At 30.1% G+C, this 22302-nt stretch overlaps 1 protein-coding gene across 1 annotated transcript in view; it reads right to left on the bottom strand.

The window, feature by feature from the left end:
* LOC125067916 (hemicentin-2-like) overlaps window positions 1-22302 on the bottom strand; it is a 53645-nt gene that overhangs the window by 11032 nt on the left and 20311 nt on the right. The window contains exon 2 of the mRNA XM_047676812.1: window positions 17383-17567. Coding sequence (XP_047532768.1) covers window positions 17383-17567 — 185 coding nt within the window. The remainder of the gene's footprint in view (window positions 1-17382; window positions 17568-22302) is intronic.

The following is a 22302-nucleotide window of genomic DNA, read 5'->3' as shown; positions in this document are numbered from 1 at the left end:
TTGAATTGAACTACCGCATTTGATTGTGTACTAAATTTTTAAAAATATGTTTACACTTTAATATAATAAAAGGAAATAAATAGAAATGAGCTGTTGAATCAAATTGTACGAATAATGTATTAAGTTCTAATTTTAGGTCGTTCTATTTCATTCGAGTTGTTCTATTGTGTTACAATAGAATACCATTTACATAAAATTTGATAGTTTAGGTATCGAATTTATGTGTATGAAGTAATCATATGTACTTTTTTCCCTTTCTCTTATTAATGGCTGCCTTCAAAGAAGTGTAGCTATCGAGTGTATCAAATAAAGTAAATTAAATTAGCCTGCATAATTTCAGTACTTCTATGCGGAATTTTGGATACGCCTATGGTCAAATTTCATCCAAAACTTGCAGTTTGCCGTTATCTGACTTTTGCGACGTCATCTTAACCGAAGATTTTATCTTTAAATTCGCGCACACCTGAGTATTCATGTGTGCATGATACATAGCGTGATACATATCAAAGAGACATATTCTACGAACTAGCATGTATGGTCTGCATCGAATAGAAATGTGCAATATACAGTATGCGCTAACTCGCATAAGCCAGCGGCTGGCCTATAAACTCACAACTTGATTACCTAAAGATGAAAGATTGTTTTAGACCATTGTAGGACATTTAATCTCCTCTATTTTATTGTATTGTACAGTATATGCATGAAAACTTTATAATTAAAGTTTGTAAATAATTAATTTTATGCGATATATTTCTATTTGATGTGTTTTAGTTTGAAGGATGAAGGGTAACTGTGTCAAGGTAATTACAGGCTCAAAGCATCGCATAGTTGGTGGCAAACTGATAGTAACACAAACCATTACTATACTATCTAATTTACGCCGGACGGACGATATTTGGGCGTCGCGTCTGTGTTTGTGTGCGTGAGCACTCACTTTAACTGATGTTACAACCACACATGCACGTTAATTAAATGGCTAAGTTATAAGATCTTTTTTTTCTTTAAAGCGACACTTTAGTTTGGTAGAGTGAGAAACATTTTATTACGGGTTATATACGAACGTGTGAGTTTGGACATTTATATCAACAGTATTGCCAATCTCCATCTAAAATAAGAAAGTTAACTCAGTAATGAAATACAACATCGATAGTCTTTTTTGGAAGATATTTGTTTAATTGAATTAGCTTTACGATAAATAATATTTGGGTTTTATGCAAATTTTGAGGCATTGACATACATACTTTTGTATTAATCGTGTCACGCACACTAAAACATCTCGTAAACAGAAGCGTTACTAATGCACGCCGATTATAATGGTATTCGATTTGTCTTTCCTTATAGAAGCTTGTTAAGATGTGACATATCTGTTTAATGAAAACGATTACATTTTTCCAGTGAACATCTTGTTTGTGTACGTCTTTTCGTGTAAAGTTAAGAGAAAATGTTTTTTATACCAATGGCATTAAGAATACTTTTATAAATAAAGTTAAATTAACAGACAATTAATAACCTCCATACCTGCAAATAGTTATTTAGTATTAAAAATAATACAGTTGTGACCTGAACAGTATTGATTTGATAGAAATATTTAATTTGAGACAAGACTCATTTAAGTTTAGTATATCTTACATCTAGCTTATATGTATTATGTCTCCGATATTCAGAATACTGAATACTTAAGCAACCAATAATATAATATATTTTATTAACGGTTCCCGCTTATCCGGCTTCAGTTTCTAGCAATATAATCCAAAATTTTATGTCGTCACGTCTTTTTTCTCGTGCAATTAAGCAAATGTGTGACTAACTGACAATGCTCAACCTAAACTATAATTCAAAAGCGTACCTATCAAAAACAATTGAAATTAAACTTCAAGGAAGGGAGGTCAACATATGTATTATAATATGTACACCATTTCCATATCTTCTTAATACAGTTGACTTGACTAACTTTTTTTTTTACTTCGTGAATATGTACAATTGTATGTTTGTATAATTTGATACGATTTGATGAAATAAATATAAATAAATATTGGACAACATCACATACATTACTCTGATCCCAATGTAAGTAGCTAAAGCACTTGTGTTATGGAAATCAGAAGTAACGACGGTACCACAAACACCCGGACCCAAGACAACATAGAAAACTAATGAATTTTTTCTATATCGACTCGGCCGGGAATCGAACCCGGGACCTCGGAGTGGCATACCCATGAAAACCGGTGTACACACTACTCGACCACGGAGGTCGTCAAAATGAAATGAGTTTGATGTATAATTAATAGTTTGTATGATTTAAGACTAATAATTAAACAGATTTAAGAAATGTTTTTGTTCAATATTACAATGTTCTCTTGGATAAAGAAGATGGAAAAAAACGTTTAATGTAATTCACAGAAGACGGAGAACCTAAAAGTACGCTGCGATCAAATCAAAAAAGTTACTCCAGGTACGATAACTTTCGATGACATAATTTATCTCAGGGGAAATTCGCTACGACTTCCTTACATATTACCGTTTTTTTTGGCAATTTACTATCTGAATTATTTACAACATAATCATTACGGCAACACATCTACTTTATCATTGTCGAAATTATTTTACAGTCGGAATATTTATGTACATTTAGTAATCAGAAATTTCGATTATTGTACTATAAAGTAGTCCGGTAGAATTGCATAGCTCGTTAGGTAATTCTATCAAACCTACATAACAATATTCTTTTGCCGATCAAGCGGTTTCAAAACTAGCGACGGCAAGAAGACCAAAGCTTTGTTCTCAATAACTGTCGATTCTCATCTCTTGGAACAACACATTATTGACTAGAAGAAATGGTCATGCAATATTTTTATAAAATAAAATAAACAAATCGCCACAGCTTTGGTTGGCTTTGTTCCAAATGTACTATTCTGCAAGCCTCGACCCAATTCTCTATACTTTATTCCAGCCAGGCGAACGCTCACGCGACATTTCCTATAGCACTTACTGAAAATCAAATCCCACACACCGACTGTAACAAACGGTCGAAAAGTCACGTTCTATAAATTGACGGTGGCTAATAGAATTTTCCTGTTTCATTACGCGCATGTGTATGATATTACTATTCTAATTTGTATGAATCAAGCCAAGTGAAAATATAAAAATCTCCGCGAGTTATCTTAAATATTAGAGATTTATCGTAACATGCAATACCTATACATCAATTTCCATATTTGGATTTTCAAAAATGACAGACTTCTGCTGTTCATCATTTCAATCCTAGTCTAATCCTCTTGAGGTCATAAACAGGAGGATAATGACCAATACCCATATTCCAAACATCAAATATAAAGAACTTCCATACAAACTTTCATCCGCAATTTCACCATTTTAGGCTATGTACCTATGTATTCAAAACACCGGTAAAACAGTCATATGCAAAGAAACAGAAGACTGTTTTGCATATTTATAACTTGAAAAAAGAGACGAACTTTCATGCAAACATCCAGATCCTATTTAATGGGATTAGTAGATAAACTTCGAATAAATAAAGCATTGAAAGACCCGCACAGCACTCAAAGTACTTTGTTGACATAAGTAACGACTTTAATAAGAACATTTTTGCCTAACGCGATATCAGGCAAACCTTTCTTATTCTTTTAAGTTTTTGTGTAAGTATTTCTTTTCACGCGATATTTGACTACGATAAGATATCTCGACGAGAAAGTAAGGTTAACGCTATTGGAGGTGGGAACAAAAATGGATCTGTGAATTTGTTGAAATAATAATTCCTCGGGACAATTTGAGGAGTTCGCAAAAGAAACTTTTGTTATATTCACGGGCATTCGATCTAAAGTTCGGGAATAACTAAAGTTTATTCATTTTAAAAATATGATTTGCGATTTAATTGTTCTTTTTTATTTAGAGAGTTGTTTAATGGTTCAAATCAAACGAATGCCGATGTAAAATGCTAATGGTTCTTGGAAAGAAAACCTTCCGTTAGAATATACGAACTATTGTATTATTTTAGATTATATTGTTATGTGTAAAAAAAAAATCAAATAGACTTTACATTTACATATTATAAATGGAGAGTTACCATTTTTAAAGGCTTAGGATTTCACTGATAATTAGCATTATTTCACAAAAAAAAAAAAACAAAAACATATTTATGGATGACTAATGTTTTATAAGAAATAAAGGTAGGCGAGACGGATCGCAACGTAAGATAGGTAGAATATATTGATAGGTCGTTGATATCATAATTTCAAACGATATTTAAATATACTTTTCTATACCTTTGATACGACTGTAACTAATTTTATTTTTTATTGGTTAATGGTTAAGGCCTTATTGCTAATAATTCTTATGTAAATATTTAAATAAAGTATATATCAAAATTAAATATTTTTAGGTTACTCATAAAATAATATAATAAGGACCTATATATATATATTTGAAATTGATATTTTTAATGAATGTATAAGTATAAATATTTGTTATTGGTTTGCGCCAAATAACAAGATTCAGAGTTGCGATTTTTTAATTCTATCAGATTGAAATGTCTGGAAGCGAAAGCTAATTAGCCGCTCATTGTAAAATACAATTATTTATTGCTCTTAAGCAATTTTCTGTACTGTAATTTTATATATAATAACATATATTTACCAGAATTTTCTTTCAGTAATTGTTTCGTTACAATGTAACATAATCTCGAAAACCTAACCCAGTATATTGGTTTAAAATGTTATTTTATATATATTAAGTAAATATATGTCGTATATTTAATATAAATATATTTAAATACGAATTTTATTTAATAAACATAATTGTAATCAATTAACACCTCTCTTGATTTGTTATTAATCAATAATAATGATATTTTTTTATAATAATTGGAACAAAGTAGAAATAATTATAGGTTATAGACTGTAGTATGCTTTTTTTTTAAATTCTATATGATTCGTAAGTGAGTGGTTAATTGAATCACAGGATACCGCTACATACTTATAGATCCTCTAAACAAAAAGGTGTTAACAAATGTCAACATTGTAAAGATCTAACAAGAGTTTATGAAACTGGTATTATTTATTGCTACATTTCTATCAATTTTTTTAAATTTGTGTGAAAAAATATTATCTCGTTAACTATTATAGAATAATAGTAGAAATTCGTTTTATTTATATTTGTGAGCAATGCATTTTAATAATGAATGTATAGATATTTCTAGGGGAATGTTTATATAAAATAATAATCTTTTAACACACGTAAACTATTATATATAATTAATAATACAATTGAGCAAATATATGACGATTAAATTTAAGAACGATTGCCATTGTTGTGAACGAGTCTTTATGACAACAATGTATAAGGTCGTATGATAAGCAACAAATAGAGACTTTGCCGCCTTTACCCGATTTTTACGGTGGCTGTGTATGAAAGTTATGACTGTGTTTGCGGCCAACTTTTATACTGAATTGTTTTTAGTGTCATTGTTTTTATTTCCTGTACATTCAGCATTTGAAATTCATTTTTATTTGTCTTAGTTTTATAATGGTGAAGTTAATTTCAACATTTTGCTAATAAAACGTAAAAATATGTGTTATAGACGAAGTTTATTTATTTCGACTTTCAGTCGATTGTTTGCCAAATATATATGCAGTTTCTTTTGTTTTAGATGAATGTTGTTTCTCTATATTGGCGCTATAAGAAAATATATTATTTTTCAGATTTTTTTTTAATTTAGTTTTCGATTTTACATAAATTGATGCGATGGATGAATGATGATGATGAATAGAACTCCAATTTAAATTTGACTTTTTTATTGCTTAAAATGGACCACTTAATAATAAAAGAGTGAACTTGTTTCAGTACATATTGCCAGGTCTTTTATTGCGAATGTGTCATCCGTGAGATTAAAGTTGCTTAAATGTTTGCTGTCTGTCTGTTAATAATAATTATCTCACTCACGCTATTCTCTTTCTAACACTCAAGGCTAATCAAAGGAATATAAACTGATACCATAAGTATAATGTATGTATGGACAGTTTAAAATTAATATCTTTTGACAAAAATCAGAATTATTTTTTTTGCCGATGAGTGGCTGTGAGGCCCAGTGGTTAGAACGCGTGCATCTTAACCGATGATTTCGGGTTCAAACCCAGGCAGGCACCACTGAAATTTCATGTGCTTAATTTGTGTTTATAATTCATCTCGTGCTCGGCGGTGAAGGAAAACATCGTGAGGAAACCTGCATGTGTCTAATTTCAACGAAATTCTGCCACATGCGTATTCCGCCAACCCGCATTGGAGCAGCGTGGTGGAAAATGCTCCAAACCTCAAAGGGAGAGGAGGCCTTTATCCCAGCAGTGGGACATTTACGGGCTGCTAATAATTTTTTTCAAATAAGATATAAAATATGTTTAAATGTGCGTACATATAATAAAATATATATGCCATCCTGTACAAAAAGTATTTGAAGTTTAAAACCTTTAAAAAATGTTACAAATTGCTGCAGACAATGTCAATCATCAATCAAAATTTCATCAAAAACAAAACAACATCGTTTGTTTTTTATCTCGTAGGTTGATCTGCTAAAAATCAGGTAATTAAATAATATCGCTTTATTTTGTTTAGCTTAGTTGTAGTATTTTTCTCACGCATAGTTTCATCCCTTTGTAAAGTTATTTCATCAATCATCAGTTAATTTTAGTTATAAGTAGACATTTCTATATACTCAACTACGTCAATCAAAAGAAAAAAAATATTATTGAGAAACAAAAAAAAATTAAGCCATTTCAATCATGATAATAACTAACTTTAAAAACTTAAACTAACAGCGAATACGGTGACGAAACTTTACTTATGAATTGAAACTTAAAGGAACTTGTGGCTTACATGTGTGCGTTGCTAACTATTTGTTTGAATTTGTCAGATAACTTTCTAGAACTTACTATCTACTAATTAACCGTAAGTTGTTTCTTCCTCTTTGAACTTTATAACCTTATATATTTAGAATAAAGTTCGCTAGATTTTGCCGCTGCGAATGATTAGATATCGGATCCTATGCCAATAAAAGTTATTGCAGCAAATCCAAGTTATACCGTATATCTTGGAAAACATATACAGTATTTTTCTTGGTTAAAATACATAACCTAGTTAGTACAGAGCCTGGTCTGTTTCTATTAACCATATGAAGCATTATATATATTGCGCAGTATTGAACTTATTAATATCGTCCGAGACAAATCGCAGATACCTACGTATTGCCTTGAATAATATTAGTTCTCATTGGGAAAAAAAATAAAATGGACAAGAGTTCATAAAACACGCATATCTTATAGTATCAAACAAAGTCACTTCTCGCTGTCTGCCTGTCACAATGTATGCTTAGATCTTTAAATCTACGCAACGGATTTTGATGCGGTTTTAATAGAGTGATTCAAGAGGAAGGTTCATATGTATAATACATGCATAATATAGTAGATAGTTAGAGAGATAGATAGTACTGATAATCTTAGAGGTTACTAATGTGATATCGTAAATAAATATATTTTCAATGCAAGGTAATAGCGGCTTATATTGTCTAATAATAAAAAATCTGTGAACGTTGTATTTAAGGACATTCTGTTGTATATTTCTGTTGTATATTGTGGCAAATAACCTGTATATGTTGGATGCTATTCTGCCTATTCATTGATCCTTAATGGAGAAGTTTTATTCGCACAGGATCCAAATCTTCTTCATGAGAAACTTTTGGCCGTCTGGGATATTCTATATATATTATCAAATCTTGAATATTAATAACCACAGCATTTAATAATAGTTAGCGAAAGCAATAATTATAAATGAATTGAGATTATACATCAAAATTATTCATCAAAATTCTGAGTTTTTCAATATAGGAGTAAGGGATATAAACATATGTTTTTATTAAAAAAAATACACTTTTACATAGCTAAACGATCTTGAGGGAATTTTTATACCCAATATCTATTATCAAGGCGGATTTGTTTGTCCAAATAATAAAATCTATCAAATCAATTTACGTGGAATTACGTATTATGATATTCGTTTATAGTTTCAGTATACAGATGAACAGGGATTGTAATTAGGTTTAATATTACAAAAATTTTATATCAACATTTATAAGTGAAATAAATCTGTTATTCAATGGGTATTTTTAAGTTGACCGCTGGTAGAATTATAACAGCTACACTAAGCATTATAAATGTATTTTAAATCTTTATATAACAGCCATCAGCAAAATATTTATAAATTTTTAAAATGGGTAAAAACTAAAGTTTTGTAACTCTTTTCAATTTTGAGTATTTATTATAAATAATACTTATCAAAAAGTAATTTGTAAATTTTTTGGTAGCTAAAAATGTAATAACCTTTATTAGCCCGATCAAGGATTAGAACCCGGAACCACATGGTCAGCATCCATTACCTAGCGCCCAGACTAACGAGACTGAGTATATAAATATGCTTTGTTTTATAATGTTGCAACCAAGATGACGTGACTTCGCATACGTTTTCTATTACTGTGTTTTATTTACTGAACTCGTCGTAAGTAAGAAATTTTAGTAAATTACAGTTTGAAATTTAATTTTTAGGCATCGTGTTGTTTTTAGAATCATGTTCATTTGATATTCATTAATGCTTTATAGCAAAATATTCAAATTTATTAATTGGCAAAGTTAAAATATTCGTCTTCAGTTATCTTTCGACTTCAAAGATTTATTTCTGAATATAAAATTACTGGAATTACTGAATAGAGTTAGAGATTCTTTTTAATTTTTTAATTTATAGTGAATTTCTGTACGAACTCTCTTCGTAACTGTAACGGAATATAACGCTTCCGCTTATCGTATACATATATTTAAATTCAAATATAATTTTAACGATGAACTTGAATGTAGTTACGTTTGTACAATGTATGCATATTGTACACGTGTTGTTTTAAATCAACAGAATTAAGAACTTCCGTTTCGATATTTAAAATTTTACACGGTTGCCTGTTGTAATTAGGCACCAGGGATATAACTTATTAGTACCATAGGTTGAACGGTATTGGAAATGTAAGAATTGTGCTTACATCGCTAATACACGTTTTACTAAGTCATATTAAGCAGTTAATATTACTTACAACACCAATGTATATGGACGTGGTGACATACCATCGGCTGGCTTATTTGCCAATCCGCCTTCCCATTAGAAATAAAACAAAAACGACTTCATCCCTTATAAAGTCCATCATTTCTTTCTTGATCCTTGTGCTGTATTACTGTTATTTTAATAGTATATATCAACAACATTCTTAAAATATTTTTAAATCTAAAAACAAAATGGTGAAAGTAAATATTATAACAGAGTCTATAAACATATGGTTGCGAGGCCCTTGTTACTGAGAAAGATGTGGAGCTCAATCTACCGTATTTTTGAGTAAGGGTTGGCAGATACTTGTATTAATGTACATATGAATTTAAAGATATACAGGTTTTGCACGAAGTTTAAACAAATAGAATATTTTGAGTTGTTTGTGCAAAATTTAACTCGCGATGTTTGGAATGTAGAACTAAATTTAAAACATAAGAAAAAATTTAAAGTAAAATTTGTATTCATTGATAAATGCTATATAAAGAAAATTGTGTTGGATATTTTGCCAACAAAAAATGATTTACTATTGTGAAACAGAAACCAGAAATTATTTCTTTCAAAGTTAAATGCTCCGTATTTGCAATAGTAATCAATTGAAAAGGGTAAATTTACTATAAAAAGTAATTAAACGAACGAATAACTGCTTGAAAATATCCGACTGATGGGTACACCTGTGCTCTCCGAGGAGATGATTTGAAGATTATTTCGTCACACACACATACATAATTATAGATGTAATTGCCTCGTTAGTCTATTGGCTAGATATAAGATTACGAGGTCCTTGGTTCAAAAAGCAGGTTGAGCCGAGAATAAGTTTTTTTTTGTTTAATTTAAGGTTTTTCTCTCAAAAAATGACAATAGTAGATTGATGTCTCGAAGTTAGAAGTGTAAACTGTCATGCTTTGGAAAAAAAGTAAAGCCTGGTCCTGCGACTAAACTTTAACCTTTCGTAATAGATTTGCCACCCTATCGTATAGTAAAAGGGAAGATACAGAGTGCTATTATATGTCTATCTTATTTCGCTAGCCTCTTTTAATGTGGATGACGTAGCCGATATCAGTCAATTAAATTCCGTACCCAGGTTTCCCCACAATATACATATTCCTTCACCGCAGGGTACATTCCATCTTGGAATTATGATAACAAATGATTTAGTTAAAATATTGATTTGTAACCGCTGGACACATTTCGTTTAAATTATTATCTAGATATAAAATGTTCATCAATCATCAATATTCAATAGGTAGTCAACAACAAAAGACCGTGGATCCAAGAGTAGGTCGTAATACGAAATCAGTGACACATTAAATCAACTGTTATCCATGCAAAAGTATTCATATCAACTAATGCCAATAATAATAAAGTTACATATGGTATAAATTCAAATTAAAACTATAACTATATGCACGTTGGCCCCGTCTCATATCCGAGAAACAATGTTAAGAACTGGTGCCGCTGCGGAAAAAGCTGAAGCAAAAAAAAAAGATCTAAATATTCGTGTCTTATGTCAAATTACTTTTTGTCCCATTTGCTGTCGAAACACTTGGCCCTTGGAGTAGTGGTGCAAAAAGCTCCACTGGTGATAGGAGGGTTGGTTCGTTTTTAGCCCAGAGGATCGGAATTGCGATTCAACGGGGAAATGCTGCTAGCATGCTTGCCACCATTCCACGCGGTCAAGATTTATACAGTAACGATTTTTAATTTTTATTTGTATATATTTAAGCATTTAATGTCATCAATTATTATGGTAATAAATCTTTAAAGTGAGTTTAAATACCTTGGAAATAAAAAAAACTATAATATATTTTATAATTACTTATGAATTCATAATTTATGTAATCGTAAACTTGTTATTCCATTACTGAAACTTTTCTCGTGATAACGCAAATTTTCCTTTTGTAGTGATCCATTTTACAATGTTGTCCTACTGTAGAAATTCTTGTCGTTTCTTCTCGGTAGAATCTACATTCCGAACCGCTAGCTTTACATTAAATTTAACTTCGTGAAATTTCGATTTTAAAGTGCTTGTAGGAACCTACTTAAACATATTACATTTTGATTTTGAATCGCAATCAATTATTACTTAACAACTATTTCAATGCGATAGAATTTAACAGTTTATCAAATTTTAAACATTAACGCCATTTAATAGTATTATTATGCTACTGGCGTTTAATTCCTTATTAATTTTGTAGATTATAGCGTCACATTTGTAAACAAACAATGCAATAATAGGATGCAATAATAAATATATAATGTAATCGATATTATTGGCTGTGTAACAGCGGGGAATGCATAACGTGCAATATTTAATGAACTAGTAATTACAACCACAGGTTCTGCGACGATATTGCAAATGTCAAATGTAGGTCAAATCGAAACTCAATTAAGACGAGAATCGGAGATTTAGGTGGAATCATAAACTGGATATGTTTAAATCAATATTTGAATTTGTTTTGTGATTGGTTAAAAAAAATTATGAATGAATCATAAAATTCAGTTTTAGTGTTGTTGTAGAGCTTGTTATATAATTGTCATACTAAATTTATTTTGGTAATGATAATATTTATTAATATTGTGTTTTTTATCAAAAACATCTGTCTCTTACCATCATCACGACACGTTTCACGGGACGGAGTAGGAACGTCAATTATGGTAAGCTTCCTTTTTAATTTAAAACTTCAATACAAATACAATATTTCCATTGAAAAATTATTTAGAATTGGATCATTTCTTTCTGAGATTAACTCTTATATACAAACAAAAAAATCACCTACTTATATTATAAGTTTATATTGTATTTTTTATACTAAGACTGGGTAGAGTCCAAGGGACTCTACCCAGTCCAAGGGACTCTACCCAATCGCTATTTCTCATTCAAGGTTTATATTACACAGTGAAATTAAACCTCTTTAATTTGTATAACATCGACAAGTAAATTGAAAGATTGATAGGTACTATTTGAAAATAACTAAATTTATGAATGAAAAGAAACTATTTCGTACGAGTATTATTTGTTTTCAAATAAAATTTTATTTGAAATTGAATCTCTGTGAAAGAAAAAGTTTTATAAAGATTTCGATTGCAGTAATTAATACAAATTAATTTTTGTTTATAAGAAAAGAGCATAATTGACTATTATTAATGTTACTTGAATCAAAGGACATCAAAGAAACGTTTGAGTGAAAAAGGATTGACAGATACCGGTAGTAAAGTAATGGAGTTACAGTTCAATTTCGATATTGGAACGCAGATTAAAGATCGATCTTTTAGTTGACATACACTCGAACGTAAAATCGATTTAACCTCAGATTGCAGATATCATATTAATTTCAATCGCTTAAACTTATAAATAGTTTATGATGAAACAAAACCATGCATTAATATAAATAATGCATTCGTTTTGTTATTAAAATAATATATTGAAACGTAATATTGAATTGGATTTGTAAGAAATCACTGCGTATCTCACTTGTTAAATATTGATAATCACCTTACGTTGATACGCAATTTAGATAGGTGTATCCTATGAATTGTATAATAATTATAGTCAAAGTTTCATAATATTACATTTCACGATCCTATTATGCGGGGATTTTTGAGTCACCACCACGCTGTAGAGGTATTCTGAAACAAAACTCGGCAGTGGATAGGGACATGACCGAGCGTCACAACTTCCTATTTAGTTTTAACCCCAAGGCGGTCTTAAAGATGTTTTATACCTATTGTAACAAATTAATGTAATAAAAAAAAATATTGTTCCTAATTGTCCCTAGAAACGTTTAAGGACTAATGACCTTTTATGTGATTATATTTAATCTCGTGCTCAGTAAAATAAAACTTTGTGACGAAACCTGTATGTATTGTGCCGTAAAAAATTCTATTCGCAATGAAATAATCTCTAAACCTTCTCCTCAAGAATAGTTGTTTTCTGTGCCAAATGTTCAGTTAAATTCTTGATATGGTTGAGGTTATCTTGAATACTGTAAAGCTTGAGTTCGTTGAGTCCAAATTTTAGAAATTCTTGTTTCCAAACGTTGTCGGTCCTAGCAAGAAAGCTAAGTAGTGCAATTTTTGTGGTTAAAACAATTTATTAACTAACAGACTATGTAGGCACTACTAAGTGTAAAAAAAATAGAAATATATAATTTATTTGACATTTAACGAATTAAAAAAAAGACACAATAAATCATACTAATTATTAAAATAATACTTTTTGGGTAAATATCAAGAAAAATAATTGTTGCTATAATATAATATTGTAAATCTGGTTTGTTTTAAATGACTGCAACTGAACTGAAATGCAACTATGCGAGTTACTTGTTTCTTTTTTCCGCTGGAATTGCAACTGGAAGCTACTCCTTGAAACTGATTTATTGTAAGGTTTACTTGAATATAATATATTTGATTTGATTTGAAGAAGAAGCTTTAGCCCGACGATGAGACGTTAACAGACTTTTACTGAAAATAATTCATAAATAATAATAAAAGATACAACAAAATAAATATCGATTGCAATTGTTTAAAAAATAACAAGGAGATTCTCAAGAGTTTTTTAATTATTTCTCCGAGGCTTTTTCCATTTTCAACACTCGAACCAAACAAACTAAGGCTTCGAACTTTCGACTGTTTAACAATTACGGAAAGAGTTCGAGCGTCGAATGAAGTTCTTTTATATAAAACTTGAACATCGGTTGTTGGGATTTTCTATTTTTTTTTTTCATATATTTAAAGATTTTCTTTCCCGCAAATTACTTTTTCATATTGAAAAGGTAGGATTAAAAAGGTTTAGAAACTAAGTTTCATAATGACTTTCTTGTACTTTAATTTCGACTTTCTTCGATTTGGTGAAATAATTGTTACTAAAATAAATAATTTATTATGAGTGACTTTAAAATCATTAGTAATGTGATGATGTCGGCCTGGCCACGGTGGTCAATCTAAAGAGTGATTATCTAACTATGCAGGTCATTATTATAGTGCTGTGTCCACAACTGACATAAGTCAACAAGTCCTCTGAATTTGCGACTTTATATCTGGTCTCTAGACCAACGAGGCAGTTCATTAGTATTATCCTTATAAAGCAAGTGCCTTCTTATGATAATAGTTAAATTAGGATTCAAATAAAGGATTCATAATTTCGCAATTAATTGAAACTTAAAAATCCTTTAATACATATTTTTATGGTTTACTATAAATAAAAAATACTATTTTCAAAAATAAATACCTTAAAACAAGGTTTTAAATTTCTATGGTCAGCTCAAATTTCTTTCGATTAACCAAAGTATGCCTCCGAAGGACGAAGAACATCAAAGGAATGCCACCTTCCACACTATGTGTTATGCCCTCGATTGCGTGACACGAGAAGCACGCTTCAAAAAAGAGATTAGAGAATAGAACAGTGCGAATCCTACCTCAATAATATTGTGGAATATATTTTCCTTTTAAGTTAATCAATCATTGTTTTAATGCTTTGTTCATTGGAACATAATCATTTTATAAAGCGACTTCCTTTTGTACGCCGACAAATTAATAATGAGAAAGAAAATGAAATTAGAAAATTTGTTAATTATCAACTATTTTTAGTGCAAACACGGGCCACGGAGATCACTCGCGTCGACGCATTTGTCCCTTCGAGCGTTTATTAGAAATTGCGACACAATTACTCGATATTAATTTATTGATTAATAATACGGATTTTTTAATGGAATTATAATTAAAATTATATAAGAAATGAGATTGATTTTATTTATCCTCCTTAAAAACAAACTTTGATCACTTTTAAATAGTCATCTTACAAGATTAGAAAAAATTTAAAGCTACCGGTTCTGATTGAAGATTCTAACGAGAAAAATAGCAAGAAATATACAACATGTTGTATACATAACTCTATGAAAATCAATGTTTTTAAGTTTATATCTCCTAGCGATTTTAAGTAAACTACCAGTAAGTAGCCATTAATATAATATTATTTACAAAAATATTACAGTGATATCTTTTTATATAAAATTTAAATATATAAAAAAAAGATTGAAATGTGGCATTGTAAATTTGTACGTTTATTTATTTTTTCAAACAACTATGAAAAAGTGAAGGCTTTGACCGATGCCCATTCGATTTAACACGTTTGCTTTACCGTTGACGTGACGAGTTCGTGTGGTAACACTATTTACACTCCGCTATGCTTTGACTTACAGATTCGAAATTTCGAATGTCAACGAACTGACATTTGGAATTGCATATCAGTTGATTCCATTTGAAAGGTCTTTTAACAATTTGTGACTATAATTAAATATTTTTTGAACACAAATATACTTTGAAATCACGTTCGAGTTTTGTAGTGTAAATGTCAAATTTATTTACGAACTCTTTATTTTGAAACGGATTGCCACCCCAAAGAATTACTACATAGTATAAAACAAAGTCTCTACCCGCTGTCTGTCTGTCACTGTGTATGCTTACATCTTTAAAACTACGCAACAGACTTTTTTGCATTTTTTTTAATAGAGAGATTAATCTCTCTATTTGAATTACTTCAAGAGGAAGGTTTATATGTATTATAAATGCATTTAAATGCTGATAATATTTGAGGTTTATAATGTAATTTCGTAAAAAAATACAATTTTTACGAATGCTAGCTGAACACTACGATAGATCTAAATAATTTATTACAGTATTGTACACCTTAAAAAGTCTACAAAAAAAGTCTATTTCTCAGGGATAACCCACAATAATCATTTTTTAGCCTTTGCTTTTTACAAAAAATAATGGCTTATTTACAAAGCGATTTTAAGAAATATAGCATTAATCCTTATCCAATTAAATAAATAAACTGTGTATTTAATTAAGATCAACATGACCCTTAATACCAAGTAATTTAAATGAATATTTACGAAGATATTACGGATTTAAAACGCAGGAACATAGCGGTTTGTATTGTGTAATGAAAAAAAGCTGTGAACGTTGTATATAAAGACATTTTGTTGTATATTTAGTATCAACATTGCACCTGTGCGAAGTCGGAACGGTTCGCTAGTTATGAATAAAATATTTTAACTTAATGTATTTTATGAAAGGTTTTATCAATAAATAAACTATATGAAAACGTCTGAGCAGAATTTGCTCGTCCAAATAATAAAGATTATGTTCTTAGCGCGTCGTTTATAAAATTCAAGTTCCCAATGAAAAGACCACTGAACTTTTAAATCGTACCTTAAACGAATAAATAATGAAGTAGAGATATTAAAGCATTCATAGAATATCTCGCAGGTCTATATTATGTTGGTATTTCTCTGGTAGCTATTAGATGCACGAATTAGTTCATTTATTTTGCATTTTATTGACAAATAACGTTCATATTTAGATATTTGTTTTGGTAAATTTTGCATTGCATTAAACGCTACTGCATGTGAACACAGTATGATAAGTTTTACAGAAATGCGAAGAAAAATTACGACGTTTTTATTTCCGTACGGACTAGTCCTTATTTAATTCACATAACATCGACCATCATTTATTACCTCACAAAATATTTTAGTAAATAATAACCCTATTTTGTATTATAATATACTCTTTGATATTTATTTGTTGCATGGAATAATTAAAATTTATTCAATATGTTTTTCTTTTGTTTTACTGGAATATCATTCAGCGTGTAATATTAATCAAATAATTTATGTTTTAAAATTTCAATATATATAGTATTTATATATATATATATATATATAACTACTATACTATAATCATGGATCAAGTATATATATTTACTTTCAAAATCAGAACACATGTCATTTAAATATTAATGTTAGTGCATGAGCCGTACAATATATTATTTTTTCAGAAACAGCGAGGTGTAAGCCGTAAAATAATGCTTATCGCTCAAGTGAAGTACTTGTGCTTGTAACAATGTCGTGATTTTAATTTTAGATTAAAAATAAATTATCCACTATAGAACCTATATGTTTCACAAACTATTCCTGAATCAGCGGCGCATTTTGCCCTTTATTATTACTTCGTAGCGGCTTCTATGTTTAACACCTATGTGGAACACCGAGCAAGACGGCTGATCAGATTTTCTAACTACCTAACCCAATTATCTGTGATACCTTAATTCACTCTGTGTTACAAACTTACCTCCCTTATTTTACATGTGTAAGTCAGACTTTATTTAAGAAATTAACGTTAGTGAATCAAGTACCTATGATTAGAATAAATAAAATATTTTATATGACTTACCGATCTATCTCCAAGATTTTTAACTCTGCAGTGTAAGTATGCAGGCTGACCGACTGCAGCTGTATATTCGCGTTTCGTTGAATTGTCGAAGTGAGGCTGTATCATGGTGTCAGTGGCTGCGGTACCGTTGTTCACCGCGAAGATTGCATCGGGATCTGTTGTATCGCTCCCGCCCGCTGACAGGTCTGTCAACAATAATATAGATTTGCATAATTATATTATGTTCTGGTAAAATCTATACACAATCACCTATTGAAATCATTTGTATATACATAATAAATCAATCTCTGTAAAGTGGCAAAAGTTGTCGAGCAATCCTTTAGGCGCGTTCCTTGGGCAACATGTTAAAATAAATAGCAATGTGTAAATGCACACAGAAATACACGATAAGTGATTATTTTATGATATTTAAATAATTCAATAATATTTATTACAATAATTAGCCACGATTGTAATTTTAAATTGCTTCTGGAAACATAATCTATATATATAGTATTTTAGCTGCATGTATCTAAATGTTTTTTTGCGTAGATATTTTATTAAAACCAACATTTAAATTTCTACGTACTAAGTCTATTCAACGGACAACATTTTATATTTAGGTTTTCAGAAAACATTATCAATTATATCCAATGTAGACCTGATCTTTTCATCTTAATTGAGGATTTCGTCGTTAATAAATTTATAAAGTTAATGGTTTTAACCTTTTCTATAAAGGTCGTCTCCTGATACTGTATTTGTCTCGCACTACTACTCAATATACATATGTAGATATAATCGATTTCCTCCATCAGTAGCCACGTCACATAACTTTAGTTTTAGATATATATAATATCTCTCAAATTTATTTTAAAATTAGTTTATTCTAATTATTAATCTATTTTATCCATTTTGCACCACGCATATTTAAAACAAATTACTATTTTAACAGGTTTTGGGGTTTATGTATATATATTTTTTGTAAATAATTCTTTAAGATGTTAATAGGCTTCGATGATGTGTTTAGTCCCATCCAACATACAGTACGTAGGACGGGACTAAACACAAAAAACCCTAAATATAATCATATCAAGTAATAGCAAACAAAGCTTCAGCGGAAAAAAATTGGCCACAATATTCCGACGTTAGAATTTTTATTATTTATATTTCACATTGACAAAAGATAATACATGAAAAGTCTGGCAGATTTTATAGATCAGCTAATAATACTGATTTCATATATTAATAGTTTTAAGCAAGGTAACCTTATACTTAAATTCATTTGTTTTTACAATTTTTAATAAAATAGGCACACATTATTATTTTACCAATATATATATATAGAACATTCTCCTTCGTCTCAGTTCTGTAAATATATACTATAGGTAAGTTAGGTAGGTAGAAACTCTATAAAAGATAGATCAACAATAAGTAAAATCAAGTTACAGCGTATTATACATTTATAAAGTCCCAACACAGCCTGGTAGAAATAGTCATGTATTGCTATAATTCTTCAACATAAATAAATAATTCTACGAATTATCATGGCAATCAAACGAAAAATTTGGCGACAACAAAGTGAATAGTATGAACTCTACGATGGCTATATTATGTCCAAACTTTTCTTGGTCATCGATCAAACGGTGATGAAGTTTATTAATCTCAAAAATATACCGATGTGAGATGATATAACTATTATGTACATATGATACTCGTATCAATCGGCTACTTACTAATATAAATGAGTTTTTCATCGACTATTACGGATGTACTTAATAAGATACAATTTTGAATGTTGAATAATTCGAATCTGTAATAAATTTATATGATTTTCATCATGGAGTAGTTAGGTAGACAGGCAAATATGCCACCTGAAGTGATCACCATAGCGCCACCAATCTTGGGAATTGAATTATTGTCTCCCTTGCGTTGCCTGTAAATGCCTATTCCACCACGTTGCTCCAATGCGATTTGATGAATACACATGTGGCTGAATTTAATTTAAATTAGACATATGCAGGTTTCCTCGCCATTTTCTATCACCGCCGAGCACGAGATAAATTAATAAACATATATTAAGCACATGAAAATTCAGTGGTGCTTGCTTGGGAACCTGTATTCATCGGTTAAGATGCACGCGTTCTAACCACTGGGCCGTCTCGGAACTTTAGTTTAGCTGGTTCACTCACTCTTCAAACCGGAAGACTCAATACTAAGTATTGCTGCTTGGAGGTAGAATATAAGATAAACAGTTGATACCTACTCAAACAGGCTTACACGAAGGTATACCATCAAATAAAATCTGTCTTTGTGCATATATTACATGTAATACATATCAAATAGTTTATTTATTTATTTTCTATAATACTATTCTATTAATAAAAATTTATCAAACACATAAATCTCAGAAAGTTTTTGCATAGGATTGACCTAATCAAAGTAATGGAACAAGATATAAATATATTAATATTATCATACCGAAGATTGATCTATATGAAAATAATATTATGCGAGGGTTTGTTGTAGCAAAAAAAAAATCCGCAAACTCATCCATGTTGAAATATTTTACGCATGTTAGTCCCCGGGAGACCGTCAGGATACGCCAATGTTTATTTTTAATATATTTTAATTTAAATGCGATGTGAGCGACGATGTATATAAATCTTTACACTGAGCACAAGGCTTAGGGGAGATTGAATGACAATATAAAAGATACATGACAAGGTATTTTTTTCAAAAGTACACGTTTGATGATAAAATAATCACACTGTTCGTTATTTATTCTGACACAGAAATTGACACAATTTTTTCATCCTCTCGAGAAACACTACATTTAGCTACAAACGAAAATATAAGTACCGTTTAAAGATTCATAGCGTAGAACACTTCGAATAGTGTCAACATGCTGCAAAAGAAATTTTAAATTGCATTTGTGAAAAATCGCAGCCTTCAGGAGTAGAGGAGACAACAATAGATTTTCATCCCATCTACAATATTTGCGACAGAGGAAACAAGCCTCTTTATACGGGCGTTCGTTTGTGGATGTAGAGTTCCTCTTTGTTAAGAAATCAGGTTTATATCGTCAGCCTGGTTATTCAGTTTGCTAGAGCTTGCTAGGCTGCACTAGTGCTTGTGATCAAGTTCTATACTGACGAAGCAGTTTTCATTTTCTATTTTACGCTTGTGATTCGCAAATGCAGTGAGTATGGAGAAGCAGTTTCTTGATTATACTGTTTGGAAGCTAGTACATTACCTAGAGTATAAACTTTCAACAATGTCAAGTGTTATCGTAATGAATCCTTAGATAGGTAGATTATATTTTAATTTAATGATTTTTTGACTACTTAAACAGTGCCCGTGTAGTAGAAATATGGTATACAAAAAAATAAATAATTAAAAAAAAAAAACTTTTCGAATACTCACACACTGTTATATAGATAAATTTCAAAATTGTTTTGAATGTAATATAGTATGTTTTTTCTGCAGTATTTTTTTTATATAAATTTTAATGAAATAAATAATAATGGTTGCTGGATTATTAACTTCGTTTTATAAAAGTACAAACCATTGCTCCATGAATATCCAGACGAGTAATATATTTCGTAACACCATACACATATTATTAAATTTCTAGCATTCTTCATCATGGTCTTTTTATTCATCGTTAGGTACTGTTGTAAAATTTTGTTTATAAGCAAATATCGCAGGGCTTTGTGTCGTGAAGCTAAGGGGATAAAATAAGCGCTGCAAGTAAGTGCATTGCCCGATTTTTATGCTCAATTCGTCAAAAGGATATAGTAAGTTTGTTTTCTTATTTGAAAAATTATAGTTTCTATAACATGTACAAATAGCATAATGTTAAAAAGCATATAGTAGTCTTTATATATAAAGAATATAAAAATGAGTAAGAAGAAAATAATATTATATTTCAACGGTAAAACATTAACTAAAGTTTATTAAATAATATACTATAAATATACACTACCTTTGGTATTCCAAAATGCGACGCGTGCGTTATTTAGAAACGTGCCTTCAACCGGTTTTCTGAAAAACCTGCTTATTAAACGTCAAAGAATCAAAAGGTTATGGGATCGATTTGAGACTTCTCTTCTCAGTAGAATAAAGTTTAAATCATGAAAATCCGTCAAGCCGTTTTCGAGTAAACAATGAATAAACATAAAAAAAATTTAGAACATTTAACACGGAAGCATTAAGTACAACTAAATACAGATATTGTTCGTTTTATACACCAATCATTACCAACATTTTTTTGTCAATTAACCACAATTTATATATTTTATTAATGTATTTTTATAATGAATTAGTGCCATTTTGTATAATAAACGAACATGACACTACAAATGGGAAAGTAGCTCTTTCCGTCTGCTATTCTTTCCCGACCAAATCACGTAGCCTTGCACGAAATTTGAAAGGAAAAAGCAAGTTTAAGCCACAAGGAAGGGTGTAGGATACTTTTTATACCTAAAAACTGACGACCAACCCGTAAAAGTGAGCGAAGTTGCGAGCGACACCTAGTACATGATATGTTTTAATTAGTTCAGTCATTATTTTTAATTACGTGATTTATTTGTCGAATAGAATGTGTACCCGATTTAAACACCAAGATTATAAGTGGGACGCAAATAAATTGAAATTGGTTGTATCTTATTCGGAGAAGGCGGCATATAATCCGAGGTATTATGAAATTCCGCGGTACGAGATACCATTGAAATATTCTTATTTATTAAATGGATCTTTAAGAATGTCTTGCGTATAACTGAAATTCATTTTTATATTATTGTATGAATTCACAGCAAGCAGCGAAATATTAAAAAAAAAATTTAGAATTTTAATTAAACATTCCTTTCATAAATATTGTGCAACGTTTTATAACTATTTATCAATTACTTAATATTGATAATACTAGCTACCTATCCTGAC

Source organism: Vanessa atalanta, chromosome 12 (assembly GCF_905147765.1).
Source record: "Vanessa atalanta chromosome 12, ilVanAtal1.2, whole genome shotgun sequence".
NCBI classification, from domain to species: Eukaryota; Metazoa; Arthropoda; class Insecta; order Lepidoptera; family Nymphalidae; genus Vanessa; species Vanessa atalanta.
The sequence above is the reverse complement of the archived record's forward strand: the minus strand, read 5'-3'. Positions and strand labels throughout refer to the sequence as shown.